Source organism: Hemiscyllium ocellatum, chromosome 12, assembly GCF_020745735.1.
Source record: "Hemiscyllium ocellatum isolate sHemOce1 chromosome 12, sHemOce1.pat.X.cur, whole genome shotgun sequence".
NCBI lineage: Eukaryota > Metazoa > Chordata > Chondrichthyes > Orectolobiformes > Hemiscylliidae > Hemiscyllium > Hemiscyllium ocellatum.
The window spans coordinates 92,113,589-92,136,080 of NC_083412.1; the positions used below are offsets into that span (position 1 = coordinate 92,113,589).

The 22,492-nt window shown below is 43.1% G+C and overlaps 1 protein-coding gene across 1 annotated transcript in view; it reads left to right on the plus strand.

The window, feature by feature from the left end:
- LOC132820630 (neural cell adhesion molecule 2-like) overlaps window positions 1-22,492 on the plus strand; it is a 581,438-nt gene that overhangs the window by 155,418 nt on the left and 403,528 nt on the right. The window contains exon 5 of the mRNA XM_060832832.1: window positions 841-978. Coding sequence (XP_060688815.1) covers window positions 841-978 — 138 coding nt within the window. The remainder of the gene's footprint in view (window positions 1-840; window positions 979-22,492) is intronic.

Consider the following 22,492-nt stretch of genomic DNA (forward strand, 5'->3'; position numbering starts at 1 on the left):
GTGGAATTCATTGCCGCAGATTGCAGTGGAGGCTGGGACGCTAAATGTCTTCAAGGCAGAGATTGATAGATTCTTGATATCTCGAGGAATTAAGGGCTACGGGGAGAATGTGGGTAAGTGGAGTTGAAATACCCATCAGCCATGATTGAATGGCGGAGTAGACTCGATGGCCTTACTTCTACTTCTATGTCTTATGGTCTTATGGTCTTATAGTTCTCAGGATAAAAGATAAATCTAACTTGTTGTTGACTGCTGGAAATTCTTTTCTTTGAAATTTAAACGGAGCTAAGACTAATAACTGGATTTATCCAGCAGAAGTATTGTCTGCAGCTTAATGAATAGGACTAGTTTCTCTAAGTCATGAAGCTGTGAGCTCAAGTCCTTTGTTAGAGACTGGAGCACAGATATCTAGGCTGACTCTACAGAGGGAGTGCTGCACTGTTGGCAGTGGTGTTTTTCATTTGAGAATTTAAACGGAGGCTCTGGCAGGTGGATAGAAAAGAAGCCATGACCCAGATGGAAGAAGGAAGAGGAAAGTATCCATGGTGCCCTGGCCAAAGTTTATTCACTAATCAGTGTCACTGGTACAGGTGACCTGCTGTCTGTGGTGGCTTGCTGTGTCCAAATTCAATGCTGTGTTCCTACATTACAATGGGAACCACACTTCGATGATATTTGACTGACTGAAAAGTGCTTTGGAACATGCTGAGACCATGAAAGAGGCTATATAAATGCGACATCTTCACTCCTTTTTAAAGATTTGGGGGGAAATTGTCAAATCATCTCCTATGCATTGTTTCATACCTTTCATGATTTGTCATTTCACTCTTTTCTTCCCAGACAAGTTTACAATGGTCGATAACAACAGTTTGAAGATCCGACGCATTAGCAAGAAGAATGAAGGCATTTACCGATGCGAGGGGAGAGTGGAGGCCCGGGGAGAAATTGATTTTAGAGACATCTCTGTTATTGTGAATGGTAAGATTGCTAGATTGTTCTGCACACTTTCGTCTTGCTCCTGGGTTTTGATTACTGTTCAGTCCTGAATGAAATATGTATAAATGAGTCAACCATCTTGCTGAATTTTCAATATGATGTAATTTAGTGATGTTACTGAGATAATGTGTCTCTTGCATTTTGTTATTGTAGAAAGATAACTTGCCTTGTTCACTGCATAATATTAAAGCTCAATTTAAGTTTCTCCTCTCTATTCTTAACTCCTCACCCAGTCACTTCTTCCAGTCTCTGTGACCCCTCCAGTCCCTCAAACTTCTGCAATATTTGTCCTCCCCAGTTCTGGATTCCCATATTTTTTCAAATATTAACTACTCAGTGAATGAACACCGACTTAAATAGGATCCAGTGTCCTGAGGGAAGCATTGAGAGAGGCGGACTAGGCTGGGGCTATTTTCCCTGGAGCATTGGAGAAGGAGAGGTGTCCTTACAGTGGATTATAAAATCATGATGGGCATGTAAAAAGGTGAATAGTAAAGGTCTTTTCCCCAGCGCAAAGGACTCCAAAATGAGAGGGCATAAGTTTAAGGGGAAAGATTTAGAAGGTTCCTAAGGGGCAACCTTTTTACACAGAGGGTGGTGCATATATATAATGAGCTGACAGAGGAAGTGGTTGTGGCTGGTACAGTTAAAAAGCATTTGGATGGATATATGAATAGGAAGGTTTAGAGGGATATGGGCCAAATGCTGGCAAATGGGAATGGATCAGTTTACAATATCTGGTCGGCATGGACGAATTGGACTGAAGAGTCTGTTTCTGTGTTGGATTGAAGGGGGAGTGGAGCAGAAATTCAGTTGAGATCGGTGCCTCATGGGAGATTTCTCAGAAAGGACTTGCATTTCACAAAGAATTGAGGAGCTGAAAACTCTTCATATCAATGCTAGAGCCAAAGCACAAGAACACCTAAGACTTTTTAACCTGCATTCTGTACAGATTCTGATGCCCTGTGGTGGTTGCCAATGCTCAGCATTGCAAAGTTATGTTTGTTTGTTTCAGCAGAAATGTAGGTTCTGGACACGCAACATGAGAACAGAAGTAGACCACTCAGTCACTTGCTCTTGGTCCGCAACCCTCCCCCCACCCCACCCCTACCCACCCACCCATTCAGTATGATATTGGTTGATTAGGGGAAAATACAGCAGATGCTGGAATTCTGAAACAAACACAAAAAAGGCTGGAGAAACTCAACAGGTCTGTCAGAATCTTTGGACACAGAAACAGAGTTAACATTTCAAGTCTGCACAACACTTCTTTGGAACTCTCCATTGAAGTTCTTTCTAGGTTTTGCTGACGAAAGGAATAAGTATAAGGATCTTTTTCACTCAGTGAATAGTGAGGAATGTACTGCCTGGAAATATGGTGGAGGCAGGTTCAATTGAGGCATTCAAGACAGCATTTGGTAATTACTTGGATAAAAGCACTATGCTAGAGAATGGAGAAAAGCAGGAGATTGGCATGAGATAATAATGCTCATTTAATGGTGCCAGGATGAAGGATGCCTCTGAGCAGGCATGGGATATTCTGAAAGGGAGGGTGAGTAGGCAGAGATTGTGGCCAATATTGGTACTAATGACATATGCAGGAAGAGAAATAAGGTCCTGTAAAGGGAATTGATGGAGTTTGGTAGAAAGTTGAAAAGGAGGACCTCTTGGGTTGCAATCTTGGATTTATTCCCTGTGCTATGTACTCGTGAGGCCAGAAATAGGAAGATAACACAGTTGAATATGTGACTGCAGAGGTGATGTAGGAGGGAAGCTTCAGATATCTGGATCATTACAATCCTCCAGGGCAGGTGGGACCTGTATAAGAAGGAAGGGTTACACCTAAACTGCAGGAGTTGCACGGTTGCTCAAGGGTGAGTACTGTTGTCTCATGGCACCAGGAACCCAGGTTCAATTCCACCCTCTGGCAACTGTGGGGAGTTTGCATGTTCTCCCCGTGTCTGCATGGGTTTCCACCAGGTGCTCCGGTTTCCCCCCAAAGTCCAAAGATGTGCAGGTTAGATGAACTGGCCATGCTAATTTGCCAGTAGTCTGGCTGTCATTTCTGAAACTTCTTTGATGTATGGTAAGGTGGTGAGGGTTTCTGGCTGTGTTTGGTCTGTTTGTCGTGGTTTGTTCTTGAGGAATCCGCACACTGTATTTTTTGAGTATCCGTTCATCTTGAATACGTTGTTCTCCTCTGTTTTCCAAAGTTTGTCTGTGCTGCAGTGGCTCATTGGAATACTGTTCTGATACAGCTTCGTTTGTATGTGTTGGGATAGTTGCTGGTGTAGTTGAGTGTTTGGTCAGCGTTTGATCAGTGTTTGGTCAGCGCAGATTCCTCAAGAACAAATCACGAAAAGCAGACAAAACACAACCAGAAACCCTAACCACTTTACCATATATCAAAGAAGATTCAGAAATGACAGCCAGACTACTGACACCCTTCAGAATCCTAGTAGCACACAAACCCACCAACACTCTCAAACAAAAAGTAACAAACTTAAAAGACCCAGTACAATCCATGGACAAAACCAACATCATCTACAAAATTCCATGCAAGGACTGCCACAAACACTACGTAGGACAAACAGGAAGAAAGTTAGCCACCAGGAGACATGAACACCAGCTAGCCACAAAAAGTCAAGACCCCCTCTCCCTCATAGCCCTACACACGGATGAAGAAAACCACCATTTCGACTGGGATGACACATCTATCCTGGGACAGGCTAAGCAAAGACATGCCAGAGAATTTCTAGAGGCCTGGCACTCCAACCACAACGCCATAAACAAGCACATAGATCTAGATGCCATCTATCAACTCCTCAGAAAACGAGCAGGAAATGACATCATCACAAAACGCAGAACCCCATCCAGGACAAGCATATAAATAGAAAGCAGGATACAACAGTTCTGCTTCACTTGGAGGTTGCCACTGATGATGTTACCTAGCCAGGTAATGAAATGTCTGGATATCAAACCTACAGCTCAGCGAGCAAACCTATACCCTAAACCTCAACCTGAGCTACAAACCTTCACAAATAGGGGAATGTGTCTGAGTGTGATACTCTTCAGAGGGTCGGTTAGACCAAATGGCTTTTATCAACACTGTAGGGCTTCTATGATTCTATCTTTGCAGGGAGGTTTACTAATACCACTCAGGAGGGCTTAAACTATGTGGCAGGGGATGGAAACCAGAGAGGTAGATCTCTGTTTGAAGACAAGAGAGGGACTAAATCAAATAAGTCTAGTAGGAACAACAGGCAGTTTCAGGTTATTGTGGTACATGCAAGGATGAGTGCTTTGAAATGTTTTTATTTTAATGCAAGTAGTATAACAGGCTGCTTCCTCCCCACTATTTAGAGGTTTATAATAAATAACTAAAATATCACTGCTCCCTTCCTGTTTCTCACCTCTAACCACATAGATTCTAATTGGGAACTGTATCTCGTTCAAGGGCTGTGAAACTGCTACACTCCTTTCTTTTCACTAACCTTGGCCTTATAATCCGGGATGTTACCTATCCAGGCCTGTTCTGGCTTGAGCTATGTCCTTGGGAATGTTACTGTGCCATATCTGCCTAGAGCAAATTTCAGCTCCCAGTTCCCCAGTTTTGTTTGTTATACTCTGTGCATTTACATATGTACAATTAAACCCCACTCTTTATCCTTATGGCACCTCTTAAAGTATGACATACTGAGGAAAGTGTGCTATTCTTTGGAATTGAATGGTTTATTATTAACCCAGAACTGAAATGTCTGAGACTGTTGTATAATATAATACCAAGAGCTGCGGTAGATGTTTATTAAATTTTTCAATTCCATGTTACCCACATATCGTTTTTATGTAATGGAACCTCACATAATATTATCACATCAGATACAGTTACTCATATAATCCATATAATGTGAAAGCAGGCCATTCAACCCATTAAGTCCACGCCAACCCTCTGAAGACTATCCCACCCCCACCTCCTGACCCGCCTCCCTACTCTATCACCCAGCATTTCCCATGGCTGGTCCACCTAACCAGCACATTCCTGAATACTATGGACAATTTAGCATGGCTAATTCACCTGACCTGCACACCTTTGGACTGTGGGAGGACACCAAAGCATCTGGAGCATACCCACGCAGAAATGGGGAGAATGTGCAAACTCCACACAGACAGTTGCCAGAGGCTGGGATTGAACCCAGGTCCCTGGCACTGTGAGGCAGCAGTGCAACCACTGAGCCACCATGATGCCATACTCTTCTGCAGTCTTAGCCCCAACATGATGACAGATCAAATGCTTATCTTTCAACTACCATCTGTGAAGAAGCGGATGGTCTGATTCTATCACTTTGCTGGAATTCATTCCTGATGAAGAGCTTATGCCCAAAACGTCAACTCTCCTGCTCCTCAGATGCTGCCTGACCTGCTGTGCTTTACCAGCACCACACTCTCGACTCTAATCTCGAGCATCTGCAATCTTCACTTTCTCCTCTATCACTTTGCTGTTTGGGGCCTCTACAGTGGATTCTATGCTTACCTCTTGAACAAGCAGTGGGCAGTTGGATTCTACCTTTATTAATTCATAAGCCAGACCCAAATCAAAAGACTTGCATTTACTTAGTACCTTTCACAACCTTGGAATTCTTGAAGCTCTTCAGCACCAGTATAGTACTTCCAGAGTGTGTCTCTGTTATAATGTTGGAATTGATCAGTCATTTCTTGTGCACAGCAAACTCTCACAAGCAGCAATGTAATAATAACAAAGCCATCTCTTGAGGGTTAGGACAACAGTGAGTGTTCCATGGACCTTGAATAGTGGTGGTAGTGTCTTAAACATCTGACAGCGAGTGCTACAGAGGCATTAGTTAGACATCAGATGGAAAGGCTGCATCCCTGACAATGCAGCACTCCCCAGAATTGTGCTGAAAGGTCCACAAAGGGCATGCACTTAAGTGTTAATGGTTAAGTTTGTAATCTGCAGGCTGAGAGTTTGTGAATGTATTTGCCGTGGCATTTACTGGGCTTCAGTTGTTCCAGATTAACTCCCCAGCCATATTTAATAGCATATAAATTTCAAAGCATATTTGTTCCTCACTGAAGTACTTTGACGAGTCAGTATTCCTACTAGACCTATTTAAGGATATATGGTGAGGCTGGTCTCAGCTCATGTAAGACAAGGTTTCTATTGCATGGTGATGCTTATGGCTTGTGTTTACAAGGTTACAAAAAGAACAAAGTTACTCAGTACAACTGCACACCAGATGACTCAGTGCAGAGACTGGAAATAAGCTCAAATCTCTCCTGGTTAGACCCTGAATGAGCTGCAGAGATGAAAAGCTGAGCAACTAATGATTGCAAATGCGTCAAGGTAGTAGAACACTATACCTCAGAGAGATGCAGACTAGTTTTCACTTGTAGGATTTTACAGTGTAATCTTTTCTAGGAAGCTAAGGGGATGGATGGCATGATTAGATGTAGTCTTTCAGAATCAAAATCATTAACTGGAGAATCTCTAATACAGGAGCCTTCATTTGCAATGACAAATCTTCCTGTGTGGAGCGACGATAGGTTGGCAGTCCCATGGTTTCTTCAACCAGTTAAGATGATTTCCTGACCTAATCCACTTTTATCCCTCACCTGATTTCCCTTGTTCAAAAAGTAGCTGACTAAAACTTGGGGAATAATGTCTGACAATCTCTGGAACAGAATGATTAATCCCATGCAGATCAAACCGGAATTTCAGCCAATTCTTAAAACAACTCAACCACCCAAAACTAATCAGGCTCCATTAGACAGTTTTCAGTAAAAGGAAAGGAACTGTAAATCTTTCAGCCCTGCAGACATGAGTCAAATAACCAATTGTACACCCAGAGATGGCAGTCTGTTTCTGACATTGCAACAACGCAAGAAAAAGAGTAAAGAAGACCATTTGGCCCATTGAACTTGTTCTGCCCCTCAGCATGATCATGACAGATACAGGGATCCAGCTCCATTTTCCGGCTCATCCCCCAAATCCCATGATGCCTTAGGAGAAAGCGAGAACTGCAGATGCTGGAGATCAGAGTCAAAACGTGTGGTGCTGGAAAAGCACAGCCGGTCAAACAGAATCTGAGGGGCAGGAAAATCGATGTTTCGAGCATAAGTTCTCCGGATAAAGAGCTTACGCTCAAAATGTCAACTCTCCTGTTCCTCAAATACTGGCTGTGCTTTACCAGCACCACACTTTTCAACTCCCATGATTCATTGTAAAGCTAAACTTTCTCCATTTTGTCCTTAAATATATCCAGTGATTCAGCATCTACAAACCTCTGGGATAGAGAATTCCAAGATTTACAATCCTCTGAAGTAGTTTCTCCTCATTTCAGTCTTAAATGATCAGCAACACATCCTGAGTCTGGCTCCCTGTGTCTTATTTCCCAAAGCAATGGAAACAATCTTTTATCACCTGCCCTGCTGAACCACTTCAGTGTTTTATATGCTGCAAGAGGATCGTCTCTTGTTACTCTAAAGTAAAGTATCTAATCAATTAATATTTCTATCACCATAGGCAGCTCCCTCAATCCGCCCAACGTTCCCTTCCATTGATTTGGAGAGAATTACTGTGTGCTGCTGATTGCCTCTCCAGTAAAATTACATTAGGTAAAGTTGTAACTCAAAGAACATTATGAAGACAAGTTTTTGACAGCAAACACTGATTAACAGAAAATTCTATCTCTGCAGATTAAACAGCAACAAGTTATGATAAATGATCCCATGGTAATATATTTTCAACTGGGTATTTTCCCATGTTTTTGACAAATATTTATCCCTCAATCAGCATCACTGGAAACACATTATTTGGTTGTGGTCACATTATTGCTTGTGAGAAGCTCTTGTTGCTATGTTTCCAACATTATAATGGGGTGAGTGCACTTTGGGAAGTCCATATTTGGCTGTAATGTGCATTGGGTTGCTCTGTTTCGGTGAAAGATCCTTTCATTTCTTTAATAATTAAAAATGCACAACAAGAATTTTCTTTCTTTTGCACATTTAAGATTTCTTGGCAGGCAGAGTGCCCTTGAGCCAATCAGTTAGCTCAGTTGGCTGGAAGGCTGGTTTGTGATGCAGAGTATTGCCAACAATGTGGGTTCGATTCCGATACCAGCTGAGGCCACCTTGAAAGTCCCATCTTCTCAATGTCTCCCAGCATGTGATGGCCCTCAGGTTAAATTCATCACCAATGAGAGCCTATCGTGACTTTACCTTTGGGCTCTTGTGGTGCAGTGGTAGTATTCCTACATTTGAACCCAGGAAGCCTGGGATCAAGTTCAACCTCCTCCAGAGGTGTGTCAAAACATCACTGAATAGGTCGATGAGAAAATATCTAAAGGCACCTACAACTGTCTCCCTTATGAAGGTGTATGGTTTGTTGGCTTTCATTAACAGGAGGATTGAGTTTCAGAGCCATGAGGTTATGCTGCAGCTCTATAGAGCCCTGGTTAGGTCACACTGGAATATTGTGTTCACTTCTGGTCGCCTCATTATAGGAAGGATGTGGAAGCTTGAGAGAGGGCGCAAAGGAGATTTACCAGGATGATGGACTGGAGGGTGTGTCATGTGAATTAAGGTTGAGGTAGCAAGGGCTTTTCTCATTGAAGCGAAGAAGGATGAGAGGTGACCTGATAGAGGTATACAAGATGATGACAGGCATATGTTGAGTGGATAGCTAGAGGCTTTTGCCCAAGATGGAAATGACTATCATGAAGGGGCATAAGTTTAGGGTAATTGGAAGAAGTTTTAGGGCAATGTCAGCAGTAGTTTCTTTACACATAGAGTGGTGGGCGTGTGGAATGGAGTGCCAGCAACGGCAGTAGAGCCAGATACATTAGGGACATTTAAGCGACTCTTGGATAGGCACATGGATGATAGTAAAATGAAGGGTATGTAAGTTAGTTTGATCTTAGAGTAGGATAAAAGGTGGGCACAACTTTGCGGGCTGAAAGGCCTGTACTGTGCTGTACTGTTCTATGTTCTGTGGTTTATGTTCTGTAAAGGGTGGAGGGGGAGTTCAGAATGTCGCAGTTCATGTAATTGCACAGTTGAGTGTGAAGGGACATAATCCGGATAGTTCAGTGTCTTTAAATACTCCACAGGGTAGTCTGCGCTGTGAACAAAGTGTGAGATGATTTCTTGATACCTAAGGTGTGGCGGTCAGTGGTGGGGGTCAGAGGAAACTCCAGAATATCAGTCCCTATGTCTACCACATTATATTGTTTCATCATTTTAAAGATCCTTCGGATTACACAACTGTTCAGCTTCATTATAACTTTGTACAGAAAATCGGCAGTGTTTAGATCTTCAAGCTGCATTAATCTGATGTTATCCCTGTGTTCATTAATCTACCTCAGCTCCTGGTCAAGCAACATCAGGATATTAACATTCTCATCTTTATTTTCTATTGACTCTATGATTTGACTTTGCCCTATCATCCTGACATCCCAAAAACCTTCCACAATATCATCAACTCCTCTAATTCTGACCATCTCCTATGTTAATTATACTGCCAGTGGTGGCAATGCCTTGAGCTTTCTGGAATCAGAACTCTGAAATTCTCAATCTACACTGCTCTGGCTTCCTTACACACTTTATTCTTTTAAGACATTTCTTAAAACCTCTGTCTTTGACCAACATTTTCGCCATCTGATCGAATATCTCCTGATGTAATTTGGTGTCACATTTTGTTTGATGGTATTCCTTTGAAACATCTTAGGGCTTTCCATTCTGATGAGCCAGTGTTGGAGTGGGGTGTACAAAGTTAAAAATCACACAACACCAGGTTATAGTCCAAAAGGTTTATTTGGAAGCACTAGCTTTTGGAGCACTGCTCCTTCTTCAGATAGTTGTGGAATAAGACCATAAGACACTGAATTTATAGCGAAAGATTACAGTGTCACGCAAGTAAAATGATATATTTAACATATATTACATTTCTTAGCTACTGTTTAAGATTTTGAGAAGGTTTTGTGTTTGTTACCTTTGTAAAATTTGGATTAACAGAGGATATCTACTAATTTCCATTGCAAATGTTATTCCCTTGTTCAAGAAAGGGAATAGGGATAATCCTGGGAACTACAGACCAGTCGGTGTTCCATCTGTGCTGGGCAAATTATTGGAGAGGGTTCTGAGGGACAGGATTTATGTCTATTTAGAATACCGTAACTTAATTAGAGATAGTCAGCATGGCTTTATGAGGGCAGGTCATGCCTCACAGACCTTCTTGAATTCTTTGAGGATGTGAGAAAACACATTGATGAATGTAGAGCAGTGGATGTGGTGTACATGGATTTTAGCAAGGTGTTTAATAAGGTTCCCCATGGTAGGCTCATTCAGAAAGTAAAGTGACATGGGATACAGGGAAATCTACTAGGAGACAGTAAGGTTGGCAAATGCTGGAGATCAGAGTTGAGAGTGTGTTGCTGGAAAAGCACAGCAGGTCAGGCAGCATCCAAGGAGCAGGAATGGCCTGATGAAGGGCTCTGACCCAAAACGTCGATTCCCCTGCTCATCGGATGCTGCCTGACCTGCTGCGCTTTTCCAGCAACACACACTCAACTCTGATCTCCAGCATTTGCAGACCTCACTGTCTCCTTGTTGATTTCAACCTTACTGTGAAGTCTCTTCCAAGGACGCCTACGTTGAAGAAGTTCTCCTCCTGTATCTACAAAGATCTCAGTGAGCCCCACTCTTACTGTCCTCCTCATTCCTGATGAAAGGCTCCGGTCCGAAACATCGATTTGCCTGCTCCTTGGATGTTGCCTGACCTGCTGTCCTTTTCCAACAACACACTCTCAACAACAGGGAAATCTGGCTGTCTGAATACAGAATTGGCTGGCCCATAGAAGACAGAGGAAGGTAATAGATGGATAATATTCAGCCTGGAACTCGGTGACCAATGGTGTTCAGCAGGGATCGGGAATGGGACCTCTGCTCTTTGTGATTTGTATTAATGCCTTGGATGAGGAAGTGGAAGGATGAGTTAGTAAGTTTGCCAATCACACAAAGATAGGTGGAGTGGTGGATAGTGTGGAGGAATGTTGTAGGTTGCAACTGGACATTGGCAGGATTCAGAGCTGGGCTAAGAAGTGGCAGATGAAGTTCAACAAGGAAAAGTGTGAGTTGATTCACTTGGAATGTTGATTTTGAATGCAGAATACTGGGTTAAAGACAGGATTCTTGGCAGTGTGGAGGGACTGAGGGATCTTGGGGTCCATATTCATAGATCACTCAAAGTCGCCACCCAATTTGATAGGGTTGTTAAGAAGCATATGGTGTGCTGGCTTTCATTAGCAGGTGGATTGAGTTTAAGAGCTGCGAGGTTATGCTGCAGCTTTATAAAGCCCTGGTTAGATCACACTTGGAATATTGTGTTCAGTTCTGGGCACCTCATGATAGGAAAGATGTGGAAGATTTAGAGAAGTGCAGGGGAGATTTACAAGGATGCTGCCTGGACTGGAGGGTGTGTCTTATGAAGTAAAGTTGAGGGAGCTAGGGCTTTTCTCATTGGGGTGAAGAAGGATGAGAAGTGACTAGGTAGAGGTGTACAAGATGACGAAAGGCTTAGATACAGTAGATAGCAAGAGACATTTTCCCAGGACAGAAATGATTACCTCAAGGGGGCATAATTTTCAGGTGATTGGAGGAGAGTTTAGGGGAGATGTCAGAGATAGGTTCTTTACACAGAGAGTGGTGGGTGCATGGAATGCACTGCCAGCGGTGGTAGTAGAGTCAGATACATTAGGAACATTTAAGTGACTCTTGGATAGGCACACGGGTGATAACAAAATGAAGGGTATGTAGGTTAGACTGCTCTTAGAGTAGGATAAAAGGTCAGCACAACACAGATGGCTGAAGGGCCTGTACTGTATGACTGAAACCGTATTCCAAACTCTTTCATAATGTGACCCTATTTCAGTGCCTCACATTTGTAACTCCAGAGTGAAAATTGCCCACAGAAGAATGAGAGAGCTCTTAATGAGTGAAAGGTTCTTCATGCGGGGGGAGGGGAAGGGAGAGGAAGTGTTGACCAGTTTGGTGGGGAAGGGGTGGGAGGTGTTGAGCAGTTTGGTGGAGAAGGGGTGGGAGGTGTTGAGCAGGGAAATAAAGCACAGACTGAAGTCACATTCACTGACGGATAGAAAGAAATAGGAACATTTAACTGGGCCGTGCCACTGTCAAAATACAGATGAGATCCCTGAACACCATTGCTGCCTCATGGCTCATCATCCCAAAATCTTGCCCATGACCTGATTGGGTTCTGCCACCTTCTATTTGGGAACTCTGGATTAAGCCATTGTACAAGGCAAAAGTAGAGGGAAACAGTGATCTAATTACAACCAGACAAGAGCAAATGTAACAATCAGTCATCTGCCTCACAGGAACAGTGTAGGCTTCATTAACAGATTCCCTTGCTCACTTTAAAATTAACGTCAATCGCAAATTTACTGTAATGATGGCAACTTAACAACAGCTGCCATAGAGTCATAAAGTCATACAATACAGAAACACATGCTTCAGTCCAACCAGTCTATGCTGAACATAATCCCAAACCAAACTATTCCCACCTGCCTTCTCCTGGCCCATATCCCCTCAAGCCTTTCCTATTCATGTACATACCCAAATATGTTTTAAATTACAAAATAAATGTTTATCTAGGTAACTGACTGCAATGTAACTTGCTATTATTTTCACACAGTTGTAGGTAGTGTCCAGAATGTGCTGCATTGAAATGTGATGGAAGTAACTTCAACAGAAGCATTCAAAAAAGGCATTGGGCAATTATCCAGATGGAATTGATGTACAGGTATAAAGGAAGAAGGCAGAAGATTGGGCTTTAGGAAATAGAATCAGTGCGGGCATGATGGGTTGAATGGCCTGTTTCTGTATGTAACAGGACTGTGATTCTGTGATAACACCAGAAACATGTTAATTTAAGCACATTGGACAAGTACCATCAGGGTCAAAGATAGAAGACAGAGGGTGGTGGTGGAGGGTTGTTTTTCAGACTGGAGGCCTGTGACCAGTGGAGTATCGCAAGGATCGGTGCCAGGTCTACTACTTTTCAACTTTTCATCATTTATATAAATAATTTGGATGTGACCTTAAGAGGTATAGTTAGTAAGTTTGCAGATGACACCAAAATTGGGGGTATAGTGGACAGCGAAGAAGGTTACCTCAGATTACAATGGGATCTTGATCGGACAAACCAATAAGCTAAGGAGTGGCAGATGGAGTTTAATATAGATAAATGTGAAGTGCTGTATTTTGGGAAAAACAAATCTTAGCAGGAATTATATATTTAATGGTAAGGTCCTAGGGAGTACTCTTGAACAAAGAGACCTTGGAGTGCAGATTCAAGGCTCCTTGAAAGTAGAGTCGCAGGTAAACAGGATTTTAAAGAAGGCGTTTGGTATGCTTCCCTTTATTGGTCACAGTATTGAGTACAGGAGTTGGGAGGTCATATTGAAGCTGTACAGGACCTTGGGTAGGCCACTGTTGGAATATCGTGTGCAATTCTGGTCTACTTCCTATTGGAAAGATGTTGTGAAACTTGAAAGGGCTCAGAAAAGATTTACAAGGATGTTGCCAGGGTTGGAGGATTTGAGCGAAAGGGAGAGGTTCAATAGGCTGGGGCTGTTTTCCCTGGAGTGTCAGAGGCTGAGGGTGACGTTATAGAGGTTTATAAAATCATGTGGGGCATAGATAGGGTAAATAGACAAGGTCTTTTCCCTGGGGTGGGGGAGTCCTGCACTAGAGAGCCTAGGTTTAGGGTGAGGGGTAAAGATATTAAAGGGACCTAAGGGGCAACTTTTTCACGCAGTGGTTTGTGTGTGTGTGTGGAATGGGCTGCCAGAGGAAGTGGTCGAGGCTAGTGCAATTGCAACATTTAAAAAGCACCTGGATGGGAATATGAGCAGGAAGGGTTTGGAGGGATATGGGCCGGGTGCTGGCAAGTGGGACAAGATTGGGTTGGGATATCTGATCAGTGTGGACAGGTTGGACTGAAGGGTTTGTTTCCATGTTGCTCTATGACTCTATAATCACTGAGGGATTGATCTTTTAATAGAGTTCTTTCAGAACTCCTCAGGGACTTAAAGAATATTCATACTCTGTGGGAACAGGCCATTTGGCCGAACACGTCCACACTAAGCCACTGATGAGTACCCCACACAGACCCATTTTCCCTACCCTACAATTCCCCCAATTAATGCACCTCACCCACACATCCATGAACATGATGCAAAATTTGACATGGTCAATTCGCTAACTTACACATCTTTAGACTGTGGAAGGAAACCAGAGCATCCAGGGGGATTTCAACATGCAGGTAAACTGGGAGAATCAGGATGGTACTGGACCCCAAGGAAGGGAGTTTGTGGAGTGCCTCCGAGATGAATTCTTAGAACGGCTGGTGCTGGAGCCAACTAGAGAGAAGGCAATTCTGGATCTGGTGTTGTGCAACGAATTGGATTTGATCAGGGACTTCGAAGTGAAGGAGCCATTAGGAGGTAGTGACCATAATACAATAAGCTTTAATCTGCAATTTGAAAAGGAGAAGGAACAATCAGAAGTGACAATAGTTCAGTTGAATAAAGGGAACTATGGAGCTATGAGGGAGGAGCTGGCCAAAGTTGAATGGTGCAAAACCTTAGCAGGAATGGCAGTGGAGCAATAATTGGCAGGTATTTCTAGGTATAATGCAGAAGATGCAGGATTAGTTCATTCCAAAAAGGAAGAAAGATCCTAAGAGGAGGCAGGGGTGGCCATGGCTGACGAGGGAAGTTAAGGACCATATAAAGACAAAAGGGAAAAAGTATAACATAGCAAATATTAGTGGGAAATCGGAGGACTGGGAAGCTTTCAAAGAACAACACAGGATAGCTAGGAAAGAAATACGCAGAGAAAAAGTGAGGTACGAAAGTAAACTGGCCAAAAATATAAAGGAGGATAAAAAAGCTTTCTTAGGTATGTAAAAGGAAAAAAAATGGTTAAGACTAAAATTGGGCCATTGAAGACAGAAACGGGTGAATATATTACGGGGAATAAAGAAATGGCAGAAGAGTTGAATTACTACTTCAGATCTGTGTTCACTGGGGAAGACACAAGCAATCTCCCAGAGGTAACAGTGGCTGAAGGACCTGAACTGATAGGAATTTATATTTGCCAGGAATTGGTGTTGGAGAGACTGTTAGGTCTGAAGGCTGATAAGTCCCTGGGACCTGATGGTCTACATCCCAGGGTACTGAAGGAGGTGGCTCTCGAAATCGTGGATGCATTGGTGATCATTTTCCAATGTTCTATAGATTCAGGATCAGTTCCTGCGGATTGGAGGGTGGCTAATGTTGTAACATTTTTTAAGAAAGGTGGGAGAGAGAAAGCAGGAAATTATAGACCAGTTCGTCTGACCTCATTGTGGGAAAAATGCTGGAGTCTATTATAAAGGATGAAATTACGACACATATTGATAGTAGTAACAGGATAGGTCAGAGTCAGCATGGATTTATGAAGGGGAAATCACACTTGACTAATCTTCTGGAATTTTTTGAGGATGTAACATTGAAGATGGACAAGGGAGATCCAGTGGATGTAGTGTACCTGGACTTTCAGAAAGCCTTTGATAAAGTCCCACATAGGAGGTTAGTGAGCAAAATTAGGGTGCATGGTATTGGGAGCAAAGTACTGACTTGGATTGAAAATTGGTTGTCTGACAGGAAACAAAGAGTAGTGATAAATGGCTCCCTTTTGGAATGGCAGGCAGTGACCAGTGGAGTACCGCAGCGATTAGTGCTGGGATTGCAGCTTTTTACAAGATACATTAATGATATGGATGATGGTATTAAAAGTAATATTAGCAAATTTGCTGATGATGGCTAGATGGCTCGCGTATGCTTCAGTATAATACGAATAGCAAAGGGTTCAATCCCAGGGTGACCCTTACGATTTCAAGGAAGCTAACTGGAGGAATACATGTAAGCAAATTTAGGGGTGGTACAGTGGCTCAGTGAATGGCACTGCTGCCTCACAGCACCAAAGACCTGGGTTTGATTCCTGCTTTGGGTGACTGTCTATGTGGAGTTTTTTCCTCCGGTGAATTGGCCATGCTAAATTGCCCGTAGTGTTAGGCAAGGGGTAAATTTAGGGGTATGAGTGGGTTGCGCTTCGGTGGGTCGGTGTGGACTTGTTGGGCCGAAGGGCCTGTTTCCACACTGTAAGTAATCTAATCTAATATTAGATACACAAAAACATCCAGTCAGATTCTCACCCAGTTAACACCTTTAATTAATACACAGCCACCAACTGTCCCCTAGTTCAATTTGGCCTCTGGCAATTTGACAGAAATTACTTGAAGATAACCCGTGGAATTAATTGAATGAATCTTTCAGCAACAGAGAGGTGGCACAGTGGTTAGCACTGCTGCCTCACAGCGCCAGAGACCCGGGTTCAATTCCCAACTCAGGCGACTGACAGTGTGGAGTTTTCATGTTCTCCCCGTGTCTGCATGGGTTTCCTCCAGATGCTCCGGTTTCCTCCCACAGTCCAAAGATGTGCGGGTCAGGTGAATTGGCCATGTTAAATTGCCCGTAGTGTTAGGTAGGGGTAAATGTATGGGTGGGTTGCGCTTCAGCGGGTCGGTGTGGACTTGTTGGGCCGAAGGGCCTGTTTCCACACTGTAAGTAATCTAATCTAAATATAAAGCTGGGTGGCAGGGTAAAATGTGAGGAGGATGTTAGGAGATTACAGGGTGACCTGGACAGGCTATGTGAGTGGACAGATGCATGGCAGATGCAGTTTAATGTGGATAAATGTGTGGTTATCCACTTTGCTGACAAGAACAAGAAGGCAGATTACTACCTAAATGGAGTCAAGTTAGGTAAAGGGGCAGTATAATGAGCTCTAGGTGTTCTTGTACATCAGTCAATGAAAGCAAGCATGCAGGTACAGCAGGTAGTGAAGAAAGCTAATAGCATGCTGGTCTTCATAACAAGAGGAATTGAGTATAGAAGCAAAGATATTCTTCTGCAGCTGTACAGGGCCCTGGTGAGACCACACCTGGAATATTGTGTGCAGTTCTGGTCTCCAAATTTGAGGAAAAACATTCTGGCTATTGACAGAGTGCAGCATAGGTTCACGAGTTCAATTCCTGGAATGACAGGATTATCTTACGTTGAAAGATTAGAGCAACTGGGCTTGTATATACTTGAGTTTAGAAGGCTGAGAGGGGATCTGATTGAGATGTATAAGATCATTAAAGGATTGGACACTCTGGAGGCAGGAAGCATATTTCCGCTGATGGGTGAGTGCCGAACCAGAGGGCACAGTTTAACAACAAGGAGTAGGCCATTTAGAACAGCGTTGCGGAGAAACTTTTTCATACAGAGAGTGGTGAGTGTGTGGAACGCTCTGCCCCGGAAGGCTATGGAGGCTACGACTCTGGATACTTTCAAGAAAGAGTTCGATAGACCTCTTAAGGATAGTGGAATCAAGGATAAGGCAAGAACAGGATACTGATTGAGGGTGATCAGCCATGATCATAATGAATGGTGGTGCTGGCTCAAAGGGCAGAATGGCCTACTCCTGCACCTGCACCTATTGTCTATCTGGAGGCAACCCACACAGACACAGGGAGGATGTGCGAACTCCACACCAAGGCTGGAATTGAACCGAGGTCCCTGTTGCCATGAGGCAGCAGCATTAACTGCTGAGGTACTGTGCTGCCCCACAAAATGTGAACAGTCCCTCTTGGACTGCAGAATGATTTGGCAATATCAAGAGACAGAGAAGAGACATTTTCTTATGTTGCAGGGAATATGAATTTTATATATATTTTTAAATGTGATATATTTTTAAATGTGATTTATTTTTAGTTTGTTTTTTGAATTTTGAATTAGTTACATATGGGTTTTTCTGTACAATTGTAACTGAAGGGTTTTAGATTAGATTAGATTACTGACAGTGTGGAAACAGGCCCTTCGGCCCAACAAGTCCACACCGACCCGCCGAAGCGCAACCCACCCATACCCCTAACCTAACACTACGGGCAATTTAGTATGGCCAATTCACCTGACCTGCACATCTTTGGACTGTGGGAGGAAACCGGAGCATCCGGAGGAAACCCACGCAGACACAGGGAGAACGTGCAAACTCCACACAGTCAGTCGCCTGAGTCGGGAATTGAACCCGGGTCTCAGGCGCTGTGAGGCAGCAGTGCTAACCACTGTGCCACCATGCCGCCCAAATGATTAATTTAAGTTATGGTAATTTCTTTTAAAACAACTTCATAGAGAGGAAGCTTTCAGAAACTTATTTTAGAACGTAGAACATAGAAAAGTACAGCACAGAACAGGCTCTTCAGCCCATGATGTTGTGCCGAGGATTAATCCTAATCTAAAATAAAATAACCTAACCTATGCACACCTCAATTCACTGCTATCCATGTGCATATCCAGCAATCGCTTAAGTGTCCCTAATGATTCTGTTTCCACCACCACCGCTGGCAATGCATTCCATGCGTTCACAACTCTCTGCGTAAAGAATCTACCTCTGATGTCTCCTCTACACCTTCCTTCTAACACATTAAACTATGACCCCTTGTGGTAGTCAGTCCTACCCTGGGGAAAAGTCTCTGGCTATCGACTCTATTCATGCCTCTCATTACCTTGTACACCTCAATCAGTCCACCTGTCTTCCTCCTTCTCTCCAGAGAGAAAAGTCTGAGCTCAGTCAACATCTCTTCATAAGACAAGCCTTCCAGTCCAGGCGGCATGGTGGCACAGTGGTTAGCACTGCTGCCTCACAGCGCCAGGGTCCCAAGTTTGATTCCAGCCTCAGGCCACTGTCTGTGTGGAGTTTGCACGTTCTCCTCGTGTCTGTGTGGGTATCCTCTGGGTGCTCTGGTTTTCTCCCGCAGTCACAAAGATGTGAAGGTCAGGTGAATTGGCCATGCTAAATCGCCCATAGTGCAAAGTGCATTAGTCAGAGGGAAATGGGTCTGGGTGGGTTCCTCATTGGAGGGTCAGTGTGGACTGGTTGGGTCGAAGGGCCTGTTTCCACGCTGTAGGGAACCTAAAGCAGCCTTGTAAACCTTCTTTGCACCCTCTCCAAAGTCTTCACATCTTTCCTATAATAGGGTGACTGGAACTGGACACAATATTTCAAGTGTGGTCTCACCAGGGTCTTGTAGAACTGCAGATAAACTTCATGCTCTTTGGTGAACATTTGGAGAATTTACAAACAAGTGGGGTAGTTTTTTCACTCAGAGAGTAGTATAGGGTGGAACGGCCTGCCTGCAACTGTAGTAAACTCACTGACGTTAAGAGCCTTTAAATGGTCTTTGGATATACATATGGATAATAATGGAATGGTGTAAGTTAGATAGGCAACAGATTATTTCACAGGTCAGTGCAACATCGAGGGCTGAAGGGCCTGTGCTGCGCTTTAACGTTCTGTGTTCTATGTTCTATGTAAAGTAAATGGTGCTGAATCAGAGTTTATGTTAGAAACTTGCAGATCTGTTTTATTTTAAGATTCAGGAAAACATCCACAGCTTGAAAAGTGAGTTGTCTTTTATTTCAGGTTCAGTTTTGGGGCAGTTCTGCAGAAATGGATGACGATAAATGCAAAAGAAAAAGTCTTCCTGAGACAGGAAGAAAGTTGTTAAAAAAAGATTACCTCAGTGTAAAGAGTTTGGAAAAAAAAAGTGTTTGAAAATTAGATTATTTGAGGCTGAGAATGTTTAAACTCAGGTGTGTGAAAACTCCAGGAATAGGATGTCAGATTTACTTGATTGAGAATTGATGTCACAGTTATATTAAGCCGAAAGAGGTCTTTGTCAGGAGACTGGGTTCAAATCCCACCTACTCCAGAGGTGTATAATTACATCTCTAAGCAGATTTATTAGAAAATATACTAAATCTAGAGAGGATAGAAGAGGTACTCTCTCTCTGATATTAACGCTGTTAGTGAGTGCTTTTGGAATCTGTGAAGGAATCTTTTGAGGAAGTAAAGGGATTATATTTTACTGTATGTTTCAAAATCTCTAAACTCATATTACATGTAAATAATTTGGTTTTATTCCATTTTAACTTCAGCTCTTCTGTGAAATAAATTTCTGCATTATTGTTAAAATCAAATCTGCAGAACTGCATTGTGATATTTCAGTGTGACACTATCTTGATAATTTGAAACCAAACTAACAATCAAGCTAGATTTAAGTCTGGGAATTAAATTGTCTAATAATAACAGTATCATCATTACTCACACTCAACAAAAGTGAGAAATACCTCATCACACCCCCTTGATTTTGATCAACAGAATTTGTTTATAACTCCAATATTTTCTCACCTTTAATACTTGTATCAATCCTCCTGTCCTGTGTGTTTCTTTGGGGTTTTCAAGGGGCTATCTCAAGTCATATCATAGTTAGTTCAGAGAAATAGAATTCCTGCAGCACTGAAAGAGGCTACTCTGCCATCAAGTCTGTTCTGCACCGACCCTCTGAAAAGCATCCCATCCAAACCCAATCCCCACCCTGTCCCCCAATCCCACATTTACCATGGTTAATCCATCTTCCCTGCACATCCCTGGATACCATGGGGAAATTTACCATGGCCAATCCACCTAACCTGCACGTAGAGTCATGGAGTCATACAGCACAGAAACAGAGCCTTTGGTCCAACAAGTCCATGCCAAATGTCATCCCAAACTAAACTAACCCCACCTGCCTGCTCCTGGCCCATATCCCGACACCCCTTCCTAATCAGGTGCTTGTCCAAATGTGCTTTAAATGTTGTAACTGTTCCCACATCCACTACTTCCTGGGGAAGTTCATTCCACATGCGGACCACCCCCTGTGTAAAAAAGTTGTCCCTCATATCCTTTTTTAATCTGTTTCCTTTCACCTTAAAATGTGCCCCCTGGTCTTGAAATCCCCTATCTTTGGGAAAAGACACAAACTATTAACTCTATCTATACCCCCTCATGATTTTATAAACTTCTATCAGGTCCCCTCTCAACCTCCTACACTCCAGTGAAAAAGTCCCAAACTTTCTTTTTAACTCAAACCTTCCATACCCGGCAACAATCTGGTTAATTACTTCTGAACCCTTTCCAGTTTAATGATAATCTTCCTATAACTGGGGGACCAGAACTGGACACCGTACTCAAAAAAGGCCTCAACATGACGTCCCAACTCATACATTCAAATGTCTGAGCAATGAATGCAAGTACGCGAAGTGCCTTCTTAACCACCCTTTCTACCTGTGATGCAAAATTCTAACAGTTATATACCTGAACCCATAGTTTCTCTGTCAGACAACACTACCCAGGACACTACTGTTAGTTGTAGAAGTCCTGCCCTTGTTGGTTTTACCAAAATGCAATAGGTCGCATTGATCCAAATTAAACTACATCTTCCTCTCCTCAACCCATTGACTAAATTGATCAAAATTTGTTGTGGTTCTGTTTGCCGAGCTGGGAATTTCTGTTGCAGACGTATCGTCCCCTGTCTAGGTGACATCCTCAGTGCTTGGGAGCCTCCTGTGAAGCGCTTCTGTGATGTTTCCTCCGGCATTTGTAGTGGTTTGTCTCTGCTGCTTATAGGGATATGGGTCAGTTCCAGCTGTCCGTTGCAGTGATCGCTATATTGGGTCCAGGTCGGTGTTCTTATTGAATGAATCTGTGGATGAGTGCCATGCCTCTAGGAGTTCCCTGGCTGTTCTCTGTTTGGTTTGTCCTATAATAGTAGTGTTGTGCCAGTCAAACTCATGTTGCTTGTCATCTGCGTGTGTGGCTACTAAAGATAGCTGGTCGTGTTGTTTCATGGCTAGTTGGTGTTCATGGATGCAGATCGTTAGCTGTCTTCCTGTTGTCCTATGTAGTGTTTTGTGCAGTCCTTGCATGGGATTTTGTACATTACATTGGTTTTGCTCATGCTGGGTATCGGGTCCTTCGTTCTGATGAGTTGTTGTCTGAGACTGGCTGTTTGTTTGTGTGCTGTTATGAGTCCGAGTGGTCGCAGTAGTCTGGCTGTCAGTTCGGAAATGCTCTTGATGTATGATAGTGTGGATAGTCCTTTGAGTTGCGGCATGTCCTCATTCCCACTCAGACCAATAGTATCACTGCCAGGGACACCATCACACAAACTGGCTAAAGAACTACATCAGAAACTGAAACACCTGATCAGCGGATCCAGACACTCTATACAGTCAACACAGGAATTCTTGGACATCATCAGAAATATACACATAGACAAGGAAGAAACTATGGTCTCATTCGATGTAACGGCACTGTTGACCTCTATCGACAAAACCCTAGCCAGAGAAACAATAGCCAACCTGCTGGACATATAGAACAGACAACAGGACGGTGAACCTATCAACAAAACGGCATACTCAAACTACTGGACCTGTGCCTCACAACACACTTCACATTCAACAAGCAACTATATGAACAAATCAACGGCACACCC